General features: G+C 35.9%; 1 protein-coding gene and 1 long non-coding RNA gene across 5 annotated transcripts in view; both read right to left on the bottom strand.

Annotated features, from left to right (window-relative positions):
- The window catches only part of LOC105835795 (regulatory-associated protein of mTOR), a 134,323-nt gene that overhangs the window by 80,086 nt on the left and 39,923 nt on the right, over positions 1-14,314 (bottom strand). For all 4 annotated transcript variants that reach the window (XM_036288885.1, XM_036288887.1, XM_036288888.1 and 1 more), the window contains exons 6-9: positions 5,285-5,344; positions 5,101-5,201; positions 4,494-4,627; positions 3,546-3,929 (exon numbers count right to left, since the gene is read on the bottom strand). In XM_036288885.1, coding sequence (XP_036144778.1) covers positions 3,546-3,929; positions 4,494-4,627; positions 5,101-5,201; positions 5,285-5,344 — 679 coding nt within the window. The remainder of the gene's footprint in view (positions 1-3,545; positions 3,930-4,493; positions 4,628-5,100; positions 5,202-5,284; positions 5,345-14,314) is intronic.
- On the bottom strand, positions 1,920-3,539 carry LOC118646303. The gene is made up of 2 exons (XR_004963864.1): positions 2,619-3,539; positions 1,920-2,470 (listed from the first exon to the last, which is right to left on the bottom strand). It is a non-coding gene; the product is annotated as an uncharacterized LOC118646303 (long non-coding RNA).

Here is a 14,314-nt window from a genome sequence, read left to right as displayed (position 1 = left end):
GGAAATGGAGAGCATTGACAGAATTCTGTGAAAAAGTTATGTTGACAAAAGAGGAGAAAGAAAAAAAAAAAAGGACAAAAAAATCAAAACCTCCATAAGCCATTGGCCATGGTTGCGTCTCGGTCTGGGTTGGTCTAGACATATTACTTTTATTTAAGTATAATTTAAGTATTGTTTATAGCGCAGAGGGTACGTTTGTACTTGGGGTCTGGCGCACCTCCGCACCTGAGCCAACAGCAGAAATGCGGTTATTGAGTATCTAGTGAGTATCTAGTATTTTATCTAGTGCTTATCTGGCATGCTGGGTGGACGGGCCTTTAGTCTCCTTATCTGGGTATATATTGGCATACCGAAATCAGACCAGTGTTATATTAACATTAATACTAGTATTAATATTAAGATTAGTAATGCGCAGGGGGGTATAATATATACCTGGGGCCTGGCGTACCTCCGCTCCCGAGCCAAATAAATAGTGTAAAAGCAATCTCCAATACTGCTCTGCATATATATATGTTTTGTCGTTTAAGGTTAAGTCCAAGAGTATTAGGATTTCTAGGCATTGTCTTGTAAACTATTGTGCATTATGCGTATATATAGTAAAACCCGTTTTGCGATGTGGGGCCTATTAAAGGTTTCCCGAGGGCTGGGGGGGGCCCACCGACGAAATAGTGATAAGCTGTACTGGGGACGCTCCCCGTATCGCCGAGTTAAGGTTAAGTCTAGGGAGTGGGTTTTAGTGGGTAGGCTATGTGTATCTACCGCGATGTGCGCACATAGAATCCCACACTACCCGGGTGTCTTGGGCCTCCTGGTTTCCTTATCGCGTAGAGGTTAGGTTTAATCACGTGGCGGTTCGGTTTCCTGGATGGCCCCTCTGAAGATTTCCCACTTCCTCGCAAAAAAAAAGCTAAGTAGCTAAATAGCTATGTAGCTGGATAGCTAGGTAGCTATGTAGCTAGATAGCTAAATAGCAGTAAGTATGCAAGTAGGGATGCATGTTGGTATGTATGTATGTAGGAAAGTATGTATGTAAGTATGTATGTAAGTATGTATAATTAAACTTTACATTTTTTTATTCAAAATTGTAGAAGACGTTTGATTAATGTAAACGAAAGATAGAGAAAATCAAATTGCAATTATTATTATTTTTAAAGTGAAAAGTCAAATAGCGCGCGCGCAGCGCGCGTCTGTAATGTTCTAGTATATATATATCTTATGATCGTCACACATAAACCTTGAACACAACAAACACTGCGTTTTTATCTTTCGATCTTTTTCACTGCCTCTTTCACTTAAATACATAATGCACATCGCTTTTGTTTATCAAATTGACAATGTTCATTTGTCATTGATTGGACGATCTCTTAACCCTAAAGTATATGGCCTAATTATAAGCCATTATACTGCATATTTTCAAAAAATAAATTAATATAAAAATAAACAAAAATTTTTAGCATAAAAATTAATATTATCATATATTTACACTTTTTAGATTACAAAAAACAAAAAAATTCGAACCACAAAAAACACAACAAACTTACACGGAGGTCACACATGGTAGCCACACAGACTACCATCCTACCTTGTCTTCGAATGACTGCCAAAATAATATGACTTTCAGTTACAGAATAGTACAAGAGCATAGATAAAACCTTGAATTACCACTAAATGGCGTTACTAGTATCATTTTTTCTTAGATCAAAAAGATATAACGTGTTAAAGCGATGGGTAGTAATCACCCAGTGTGACCTCAAAGGGTTAAAATTATATATTATTAAAATATTGTTAAATTCTTAATATTTATCACGGTAAAAATAAATTAAATTATTTAAAAAATTATGTAACCACCGTATTTCCTACTCGGACTAGCTCGGGATCGAGGATGTAGGAAAAGGTCCCTAAAACAATAGATCGGTTGATACGAGAAATTATAATATATTTGAGAAAATTAAAAACGTATGTACAGTATTTACAGTATATTTACAAAGGAAACGTGATTCTCGCTCGAATCAGCTGTTCGACGATCTCGTGTGTTGTTTGGTGACGGTCGCGGTGTACAGTGACGGGCCGGCGGGCAATGCCCTGCGGCGAGATGCTCGCGTTTCATGGCGCGGTAAGTGCGCGGCGCGGCGGGCGGTAATTGCTGGTGCTTGAGTTCGGCGGTGCGCAGTACGTGAGGCGGATCTGTTTTCGTCGCGCTTCCTGTCGAATCCGAAAGATTCTTGGAATGACGGCGTCGATCCCGAGAATTCTCGGGAGACGGAGAACACTCCACCTTGTAATTTCGAGCCGAGTAATTAAGTGAGAGGATGATCCATAGCCGAGAACTCTCGGCGGAGGCAGAGACGCTCTATCCTCAGCTACCGGATTTAACTAGAAGATAGCGATTTTCGTCTCAACGTTGTAAAAAAGATTAGGACGGGCCGGTGCCCGGCGGGTGTTCGGCCGGGCCGTGCACCGTCGGTAATGCCTGCGGACGGGAAGTTCGTTACAATTATTTAAAAAAAAAAGCTATGAGCTGGTTTCGATTCGAGTCAGCTGCGAACAAAAAGTATACGCGCGCATCTCAGTCCGATCAGCCACTTTACGCTTAGAGAGGCTTATGTTTTAGCACTTACCGTACAATCAGCCGAATGCCCAACTTTCGATGCAAATTTCTCAGGAACCAAGACCCATTTACGCTAATCAATTTACAGTTTTTCAATACCCCATACTCTCTTTTAAACGCACTATGTCTCATTAAAAATTTCATTTCACAGTCGGAGTCTTCTCCTCGTTAGCCACTTGAAAGTATTAAAGAATATTGCATCGATCAAAATAAGTAGTAATTCGAAGGCGCCAAGTTGGGTGAATACACTATATAAGCTGGGAGAATTTCCCAGCTCAAAGTAAAAAATAATTTTGCCAAGTATAAAAAACAACATGCGGCTTTGCCATGCTGTTGTCATGTAGTAAAATAATATTCCAACTTCTTTGTCTAATAAATCGTCTTTTCCATTCTATTTTGTGAGTCAAATTATTCACAATCAGTAATTGTTTTTCAACTACTGCGAGTTTTTCTTATGTCCATGATAAATTTTCGATCAACAATCCTTACAATAATCATCAATCTCTAATTTTTACAATATTTCAGAGCATATTGGGTCACTTATATCAAAATCACTGACTCTAAACAATCGAAATCAATATTTACGCAACATTGTAACATACAACAAGTTTACTAAAAATACAGTAAATTAAATTGTACTTTTTAACACTTCTTTTTTGTTGAAAAATCCATACTGCTTGTAGTGTTAAATATATAACTTTTCATAGATTATCGTATTCAGTAATGTTTTATATTTATTAATAAATTAAAACAAACAATACCTTATACAAACTTCAAAATTATTTCTTCAAAACACACAAAAGTGTGAATTTACTTAAAGTTTAAATAATTATATTAGAATTATATTAGATTGCTAAAGAAAGCTAAAACTTTTGCACATACCTAATATAAAGAGTCTAATATTGTATAAATAATAATACAAAAGTGTAAAACTCACATTATCCACTGCTAGAATCTTTGCCCATATAAAAACCAGCAAGGGCCGAAGTTCTCTGGCGTTGCTTTGCAATAGTTTTAAAACATATGGAAAAATGCCAACGCTAAGTGCTAGATTCACAGCCCACGGACCAAGGTCAAGAAAACGCCCCAACAGCTCTAGAGCCCTTAGCCTATGAACTTGACTCAATAGCACTTGGAGAACAATTGGAAGCTGTTCGGGTGGACTGCGGTTTTTTGATCCTAAGCTAAGCCATACTTGGAAAGCTGTAAGTTGATCTTCAAAGAATGATGAATGTACGTATCGATCTTCGTTTTCTAAAACTGCTGGTAATTGCGCCAGGCATAAGTCAAGTGCCATGTCCCAAGCTTGCCACATACGATGCTAGAAAAGACAATTAATTCCTTTTTTCTGAATTGAAAAAAATTCTAATATAACAATTACCAACAGAATTATACAATATAAAATTCTCTGAATTAGCTTTACAAAATTAAAAATGTTTTACCTGTACGCAAAAAATAAATCGCAAAATACTCTAATTAAACTTAAAAACAAGAAAAAATTTTAAAAGTATTATATGTCAATAATTTTTAATATTTTTGATATTTTTTAATATTTTTTTATCGTAAAGTTGAATATTTCGCAATTTATTTTTGTATGTACATTAATGTATACAAAAGTATAAAAAATTCGATTATGTAAAATTGGTGGTAACCAATTTGGTGGATTTTCTATCTTGTAATGTCAACAATTCTAAGAGTTTATAATCATCTTAAAAAGACGAGTTATTTGGAATAGCAAATAAATATCGTATCGAGCTCAATCAATAAGTCGTTCGGGTAATACAGATGACTTCAGCATCGCCTTAAGAATAACCAATAATTCAAATTTTTAATACATTTAAATGTTATAGCTAAAAATTATTTTATATAGAAAATCAATTTTTACCTGATAAGTCGGTGGTAATTTTGGGGATGAAACTGGCGTACAATCGTAAGAACGAAGTATCCTCTCCGCTAGCAAAAAATTTCTGAAGAGACTAGCAACTAATAGATCTTGTCTAAATAATCTTTGAAACAAATCTATAAACAAGCCATTTTTATAATTATTATATAATTATATTTAATTGTTTAATTATTATATAATCATATTTATATTATTAATTTTATATTAATAATTTAGTATTCTGTGTTAATAAAAAACTCTGCATAATTCTTGGGTCTCAATAAAATTATTTAAAACTGTAGTGTTATAGTTCTCTAGTTTCATTAACAAAATCTTCCATAGGTACAAAAATCACATTACAAAAAATCGCATAATTTATTACAAAAACTGATTAAAAATATTACAGAAATAATAATAAATGCAACGTAAATAATGATAATTACAACATTTCAAATTGTAGCAAAAATAGTTATTTTCAAGCTTATACTCATAGAGTATATTTAATGAATAAGTCAAAAACTATAACGTACAATTTCAAAAAATTTCATCGTAAGTCAAAATCCATAAAAATTGAGTAAAATTTTTTGTCTTTACAGCTCAAATTTTTTACCTCTAGGTAAGGTATTCCACGCTATCGTATCGGTAATAGCGGTAAATATCCAATTCAGCTCCCCTAACATCGTTCTTCTATCAGTCAATTGCCCAGGAATTCTAGCACATGTATATAATATTTATAAACTATTTTTTTGTACAAAATAAATATTTAATAATATAATAATTTCGTAGAATCTTACTTGTCAATAACATCAAGCGATATGTTAGGAACCAATTTGGATGTAGGTTGCATTGCAAACCTATAAAAAGAAAAAAACTACATAAAAAATTTTTTACAAAAACGAAACAAATTTATTTTTTTTCATCTGAACTTTAATCTAAGTAACGCCCAATAATTGTCTATCAAGCAATTTTATGTTATTTTATGTATTGTGAGCAATTTTATTAGCAAGAAATAAAAAACGGAAAATGTAACAGAAACAGTAAATAAAAAAATTTACAAGATTTGAACAAAAGTCCAAAGTTTTTCAAAATTTTTTAAAACAAATTTTGAAAATATTAATTTCTCAAAACATAAAACTTTATTCTCATGTATATTATATAAGAAAAAAATTACTATATTTACATAACAATAATTTAGATAAGAAAAAAAGCATCTATAAAAAAGTTTTTATTAACGCCTTGACTGTTAATGATAGGATATCCCGTCATAACAAAAAATGGCTCAAATTGTTTCATGATGGGATATCACGCGCATCTTCTAATGTTGATTCAAATAACTTCTGTTCAATGTTTGATGACTGAAATTAGTATTTTCGTTTTTGTAGTCGCTAAATACGATTCTCAAGTGGAATTTGCAAAATTCTCTCAAAAGGATTCAATATGACTGATAAAACATACAATTAATTTTTCAAATTTTTTTTCATACATCAGCAAATTTATGCGTCATTGTAATATGCAGAAATTAGTTTTTGATAATATAGCAGATCGAAAATTTGTAAGATATTCTTTTATAAGCACCCTTAAAGTATCTGAATCTATCATAATAAATTTGCTATTTTGAGTAATAAAAAATTAATGCCAAATTCGTTCAACAATCTCAAACATCCTTTAGTAAAAATTAATCTATTTTAAGTATGTTTTTCTGGAAAATTAAATTTCTTCTAATATTTATCTGCCTTATTGGATCAGCCATATTAAATCAACAAAATCTGACGTCAGATCCGTAATCCTCAGTTTCAAAAACCAGGTAGAAATTTTAACACAATATTGAGAAAAAAGTCATACTTCTGACTTAAATTCATCAAACTATCAAAGGACCCCGCACCATTTATATGAAAAAAAAGCTCGGTCAATTTCCTTGAATTTTTTATATATTATAGTATAGTACTTATAGCTCTAATAAAAAATTACAATTTGTGCGAACTTTCTATGTCTAGTTTCGGAGATAAAAGTTTTTGAAAATTGCTATTTTAAGGTTTACTGCGTGCATTTGCACTTGTCAACTTGCTCGCATATATACACATATATCTGCATATATAAATGTCATAACACCGTGTGTGTGTGTGTGTGTGTGTGTGTGTGTGTGTGTGCGTGCGCGTGCGCGTGTGCGTGTGTGTGTGTGTGTGTGTGTATGTTGTGTGTGCGCGCGCGACTACAGCAAAAAAGTGTCGTATCGTATTTATTAAACTTTTTTTGTTAATAAATTTTTATGTATAACTCGGAAACTAAGGCCGACATGTATAGGGAAAAGTTCTTCAGAATAATGACCTTGACAACATATATCAAGATCATTAAAATCGGTGAGGTCGCCTCTATTCTGCATAATTACCTAAATTCGTATGAAATAGAACGGCAGCCAAGCAAGAAAAAACGAAAGAGCAAAAAAAGGAATAATAGGGATAAAAAGAGCTTCAGACGAGGAAAAAACACGATAGATATTATCCTTATACTAAACTATATCACAAATAAAGAATTAGATAACAAAGGAGTAAAAATCTACGCATTCTTCGCGGATCTAAATACCGCATTCGACAAAGTGGACAAGGAAGAACTGCATAAGGTAATGGAAAAGATAAGAATCAGCCAGAGAATTAGAAAAAGAATAAACGAGATCTACTAGAAAACGAGGAATGTCGTCAGAATAAACGGACATATAACAAGCAGATTCTGGGCAACGAAAGGAGTAAAACAAGAATGTCCTCTGAGCCCAACGCTTTTCACGTTATATATGGCAGATCTGGAAGAAAGGATGAGGAAAAGCCAAATAAAAGGGATAATAATTGGACAAAAAAAAATTTGGACTTTAGCATATGCGGACAATCTCGTGCTACTAGCCAAGAACCCAGAGGAGCTTAAGGAAATAATAAGCAGATTCCGAAAGTACCTAGAAAAAAAAACTGACACTCAACATAACTTGGAAAAATCCAAAGTTATGATCTTTAAAAAAGGAAGTGGTAAGAGAAAAAGAGAAGAATGGTGGTGGTGTAACGAATCTCCCGTCCGCCGATATCACCAACCGCGCACAGCCCGGCCGAACACCCGCCGGGCCGCGATACGGGCTCGTCATCAAATTTCCACAATGTTGAGACAAAATCGTCTCAACGATCCGTGCGCTTCCCCCGCTGAGGCCCAAAGCTGAGGGCTGAGGGTAGAGCGTCTCTGCCTTCGCCGAGTTCTCAGTTACGGATTCTCTCCAATCCTTATAATTATTCGGCCCGGCGCTTAGAGATACAGTGTTCTCTGTCTTCTCCAAGAATTCTCAGGACCAACGCTGTTTTTCCCGCAAAATCTTCCAAAACAAGAATCCAACAGAACACGAGAAAAACAACCCCGCTTCACGCTCCGCATCGCGCGCCACCAAACTCAAACACAGGGCAATTACCGCCCACCGCGTCGCGTTCCCACCGCGCTACGGAACTCTAGTGTCTCGCTATAGGGCATCACCCCCATCACGTCGCAAACCTCGCGACCATCACCGAGCGGCGCACGCAATCACCAAACAGCTGATGAACACAAAACTTACGTTTCCTCTGTAAATACATTGTAAATATTGTACATACTGTATAAATCCGTTAAATATAATTTTATCTACGGAAAACGATCTGTTGTCTTTAAAGGGACCCTTTTCTACATCCTGGATTCCGACGAGCTATGTTCAAGTAAGAAAAACGGTCGTTACAGTGGAATGAAGAAAGATTGGAAGAAGTTAAAGAATTTAAACATCTGGAATTTCACATCCAAAAAAAATGAAGGGCATGAAACGCATATCAGGGAAACAGTTAAGAAGGCAACAATAGCAATGACACAAGTATGGAGAGGAAATTTAAATAAAATGTGGACAAAAGAATAAAAATGTACAAGTCTAGTAAAAAGTATTCTTTTATATACAGCAAAAATATGAGGATGGAAAGAAGAAAAAGTAGAAAAGCTACGGGGAAAATATAAGATAGATACTAGGACTGGATTTCAACACCTCGGCATATCTAATAAAAGAGGAAACAAAAACGGATTAAATTAGAATAAAAGCAGGAAGAAAAGCGTCAAAATATGAAGAGAAAACGAAAAGAGAGCAGATGAACAAAATAATCGTGGAATGCTGGAAAGAGATACAAAACAAACAAGAAAACGAAGTGGAGAAAAAAATAGGGACCAATATTATATAAAAGCTGGTATCAGCAGCAGGAAAACAGGACAAGAAAGCATGGACGGAACGAGCAAGAACTAACAAAGAGGAATCGGAAAAACTAAAGAACTGAGCAAAAAGAAGATAGAAGAAAGAAGATACTGTACCAGATATAAAAAAACAGAACAAATCCCAAGATACCGACAAAAAGAATACAAGGAAACAGACCAATAAATGATAGCATGGTTCAGATGTGGGAACAAGGAGAAAGGTAATAAGTACTGGAGAAAGGAAGAAGAAAGAGTTTGCAGACTACGGCGAGAAAACGGAGACGCTAGAGCATTTGAGAAGGGACTGCGTAGAGCTCTAAGGGATTACAGAGAAATCAAGGACATTCTGAAAGATACAGGAGAGAGAGCGAACTGGATGAGGAAAGTGATAAAACACAGGAAAAAACAAAGAAAGAAACAAAAATCAGAACGCAACTAAATAATTTAAAAAAATGTATTGTAAGATTTTTGAACCTAAAGACATGTAACAAATCCCCCTTTCAAGGCCAAAAGACAAATAAAATAAAACAATTATTATTATTAATTAAAATATTTTTCATGTGTTTATAATACGAATTATGTTAAAATTACATACTTGGCAACATTACTATGTTAGTGAATATTATAATAACGTTATAGTAACATTATAATAACGTTGCAGCAATGATTTTTTACTTACTAAGATGTCATATTAATTTCATTGATATACTTGAATTTTAAATAAATAAAAGCGAATAATTCGTAAACAATTAGTTGTTTTCTATTCGCTTTGACAATTATGCATATTGGAATAAATTCCACAAGTCCGGTGTCCGTTAAAATTTCTACTTACATTTTATGAATATTACGTTTTGTGTACGTTTATGGTTTGTGACAATATAATTGTCAATAATGTATAAAAAGTTTTAGTGTGGCAAAATAATTTCTTTTTTTTCTTATCAGGATTGTCGTTTTGTGTATGTAAATGTAGTATTAAATGGCGAATATTCCAGTTTAATTTGTTGATTTAATTCATATATTTCATTTGTACGGCTAGAAATGTAGCTAGTTTCTGTATCATAAAAATAATTAAAGAACATTGTCATTTTATTGCAGTATAATGAAAGTTTTAACCCTTATGTGCACAATCAGCGTTTACCACGTTGTTACACACCCAGGGTACCTGGGTGCTCACCATTAGGTTTTCTTAATTCCTGAGTTTGTATGTGAACGTAATCGTTTTGGAATCAATTTACTTTATTAAACAAACATCAATAGAAACTATCTAAGCCATTTCCAAGTTCCTCAGCCTGTTAGTTTTCATGAAAAAAATAGAAGTAGTGTTTCTGAGCGCTGCGCAGATAGTGCGCAGTCAGTTTTGACGAAATGTTGATTGATATCAAAGTTATCGAGTAGTTAATATCTTGGAGTATATACTCCAAATAAAATCGATTATTATGTGTAGAAACAGTTAAATCAACATCTACAGATTTTTCAGCTGCATTCTTACTCATTAAACTTAACGCAAATGTGTTTGTGCGTATGTTAGGTGTGTTGGAACCTGTTCTATGATTTATGCCGTAAAGCAATTGACAATTAACAATAAATTATTATTTTATAAAGCAAAAGATATCACATCAGGCAGAATAATTCACATACGACAAACAGCGTCTCAACAGCATATTTTTTGTAATGAAAAATTAGTTCTCTTACAATTTTTATACATTATGCAAAACTATTTCTTTATGCGAATATATCGAAAATAATAAACATAAATTAATTTAAAACCTGTTTATTTTACACCATTAATATTAATATTAATAGTTAACACAAACGGTAATAATGTAAATTAATTGGACAAAACGTTTGCGAATTGATAATTGACTCAACCTCGAGACAGAATTGATAAACAAAAAATTACAAATTCTTATCACATTTACTACAAAGAAACTGTTCAAAAGACGCAGAAAACCGCGAAAATGTTGTTCAGTTTGCGAAAAGCTTGTCTGCGATAAACACTGTATATCAACAATTAAATGTATTGATTGAACTGTAACGAACCCCCGCCCACCGGCGACCAGCGACCGCGTACGGCCCGACCGAACATCCGTCGGGCCACGATACGGGCACCGGCCCGTCATAAAAATCACATCGCGTCGAGGCGAAAAGCACCTCCGCAAGTCGCGCGATTCCCCACCGATCTCCCGACCATCGGAGATCGAATACGAGGGAAACCGAAGACTCCCGAGAGTCGCCGACCCTCCACCCGGACGGGTATAAAAGGCCGTCCGCGGTGGAGGCAAGACACTTCTTCTCTTGAAACGATCTCAGTGAGACACGACAAGACAAGAGGCCTCCTAAACCCTGTGACCAAAAAGTAGAGTGGAGAGTTCTCCGCTTTAGCCGAGTGTTCTCCGGCTCTGATCAAATCCTTTCCGTCTCCTGGGGCCAGTGCATTAAGGGTGGAGCGTTCTCCGTCTTTGCCGAGATCTCTCGGCCACTGGCCCATTCCGCTCCTAGCCGCAATGATCTAGGCAAACAGAGGGTCAAGAGTTCTTGGTCTCCTCCGAGCGCTCTCGGATCTAGATCCAAGCGATCCATACATCGCCGCCTCATGAAAACGTACGACCCGCGACCGCGTACCGCACCGCGCTAAGATCTTCGCGCCCACCGACTCCAAAAACCCCCACCACCGGGCACCCGCCGCCATCTCTCCGCGAACTCCGTACCCACCGTCGAACACCGCGCACGACTTGCACGAGAACACCTGATCGGCGCGTGCTCGTACACGCGGTACGTCTTGTAAATATTGTAAATAAATGAATATAGCTATCTATTATATACAAATCACGTTGTCTATTATCTCGGACCTTTGTCTTTCCATTTTCCCGGCGAGCTAATCCGCGCGAAAGGCAGGTCGTTACAGAACAAATAAATGTAAGTACAATCTAATTGTTCGGGGTATCGCCTTTGTATATAGTGTACATTAGCTTAAATTTTCGTTACTTACTCTATCTTTGTTAGCTATATCGATTATTATTACGTAGACAAATTCATTGTGTTGTGGAAATTATATCGCGTAGTATCGAATTGATATAGTTTAGTTGTTATGTTAGTTCCGCTTCGCGCGAAACGTCGGTAAATTGCAATCGGCGCTGATATCGATACATTGTGCGACTCACTAATCGAAGCTGTCATCGCCCATCCGCCGACGAAAATTATCGAAAGCAGAGTACTTGCTCGACACACACGTTGTAGGACCGAACTGGCAAAAATTCATCGCCCAGCCGGCCTCGAGGACACATCGCATTCTTACATCAAGCGATATTACGAGTGAGTCCCAGATGCGCACAGCAATACACGGACACAGCAGACTGAGTAAAACGGACACAGTAACAAACGGACACAATGCAAAACGGACACAGTAACAAACACAGTGTGTTTATTCTACTTTAAATTAGTACAGATAACAAATAACTTTTAGAAACTACAAATAAAACAAAACAGTTTTTCGGTTGGTATCAGAAAATAATTCTATCAAATAATATAAAGTATAACTGAAAATAATAAATTATAACAATATAAACTTAACTAAATTACAATATTATTAATTAATCTCCTTTTTTTACCTTTGTTAATTTGGTATCTCTAATTTGTATTATACTTGAGTTAAAAACAAATCAAAATTAGTAAATTTAATGAATATCAAATTTAAACGCACATAATAAAAAATCAGCTGAGATGAAGCTCAATCACGACACAAGAAACATACATCATAAGATTAATCATAAAATTGTACATAAAAACATAAGAAGATACATACAAAAAAAAACAATAAACATAAGGTGTTAAATAGGGTTAACCGTATACTCAACAAAAACGTATATCGATACATTCGATCGTTCTACAAGATGGCCGATGTCGCCAGCAGCACGTGGTTATTGCGCTGAGAGATAGCAGGAGACCTTGTTAGTCGCAAAGTTATTTTTTCATGCAGGCTTAATAACCTCTATTAGCGTTTCAACGTTAATATATATGCCATTGCGAGAGGTAAAAATCCGTGGGCTCACTTTGTGATATTGTTATCCGTCACGTGGTCGGTCGTCGGGTTTAGTAACCCCCTGTACAAATTGGCTTAGTAGCCACTATGGAGTGGCCTCGAGTCGTGTGGCCACACGATCGATCTTCCGCGAGACCTTCGAGATCAATCTCTAATGGTTAAAATTAACCAAGATGAAAATCGATTGGCTTATGAGCCACTCAAACAATGCTGTGGGCTTACGAGTCCCCGAAATACTTTCGTTGCTTAGAAAAAACTACGCGAGATAAAGGTTAGACTCGTGTTTTCGCTAGCACGTCTCATGCAACTCTGCCTGGATGCGCACGCATCCCCAGTATCCGACCGCTTCGCGACACGATTTCTCCCGAACGAGACCAATTTGCCCCAAACTACTCCTCAAGTCTAGCGAGCTCGAGATCGGGGCAGTCTGTGCTGCCACCTGTTGGTCCTTTTCTAAATCATTTCCAACATCTCAAACGTTCTCCCGATTGAACACAGTGCAAAACGGACACAATAACAAACGGACATAGTGTGAAACGAACACAATAACAAACAAACACAGTGTGAAACAAACACAGTGTGAAACAAACACAGTGTGAAACAAACACAGTGTAAAACAGTGCGAAATGAACTTCTCCCGCACCTACCCCGTCGGTAAAGGTGCTCTGAAAAGTCGCAACCCATGTGGTAAGTCCATTTGTTTGTGTGCATTTTGTCTGTGTGTATTTGGTCTGTGCGCATTTAGTCTGTGTCCGTTTCGCACTGCGTCCGTTTGTTACTGTGTCCGCTTCACTCAGCCTGCTGTGTCCGTTTATTACTGTGCGCATCTGGAACGCTCCCGATATTACTACAAATGCACGGATCTTTGTTTGCTACTGGCCTTGTTTGCACTCTTGCCTGCTGCTGGCTTGTTTCACACTCTTGCTTGCTACCTGCTCAGCCTTGCATACATGCGGAATTAGCCACAAGAAGCTGAGGCACGTGCCGGAAAGTAAGTCGCTTTCATTTTGTTTCGCATTCGCCTTTTTCGCATTGAAGGAGGCTGCGATATCCTCCCTCTGGTCCTTCGAGTATAAATTCACTTATTTTGCAAATTCCGTACCCGGAGAAATTAATACTCCTACGAACACTAATTTACTTTAAAAATTATTGTAATTATTTATATATTAACAACCTCTGTTACCTCAATAAAATATTTATTAATGTTATTAATTAATTCTCGTGTCAAAAGATTATTTTTCATCTAAAGGATACCTGGGTATCCCAGTGTGTCCGCTAAGCATATGTACTTTAACGTCATTTAATTTAGGTTCAAAAAATTTTTTTTTAATTACCAGTATTTTTAATTTCTAAAAGAGTTAAATAATAGGAATTCGGAGGTTATGTTAAAATTTCAATTTTTATTCAAGTTATAAGCAAAAATACGACAAAGTGGGCACCTGGGTAGTCGGGTGTACACATAAGAGTTAAATAATATGTACTTTTCAAAATGTACAATGATATAATACGTGAAAAAATAAACGCCTAAATTTGAATACCAATGTTTATTTATTAA

The sequence above is a fragment of the Monomorium pharaonis genome, chromosome 6 (assembly GCF_013373865.1).
Source record: "Monomorium pharaonis isolate MP-MQ-018 chromosome 6, ASM1337386v2, whole genome shotgun sequence".
Classification (NCBI taxonomy): Eukaryota; Metazoa; Arthropoda; class Insecta; order Hymenoptera; family Formicidae; genus Monomorium; species Monomorium pharaonis.
Note: the sequence above shows the minus strand (reverse complement) of the source record. Positions and strands in the feature narration are given on the sequence as shown.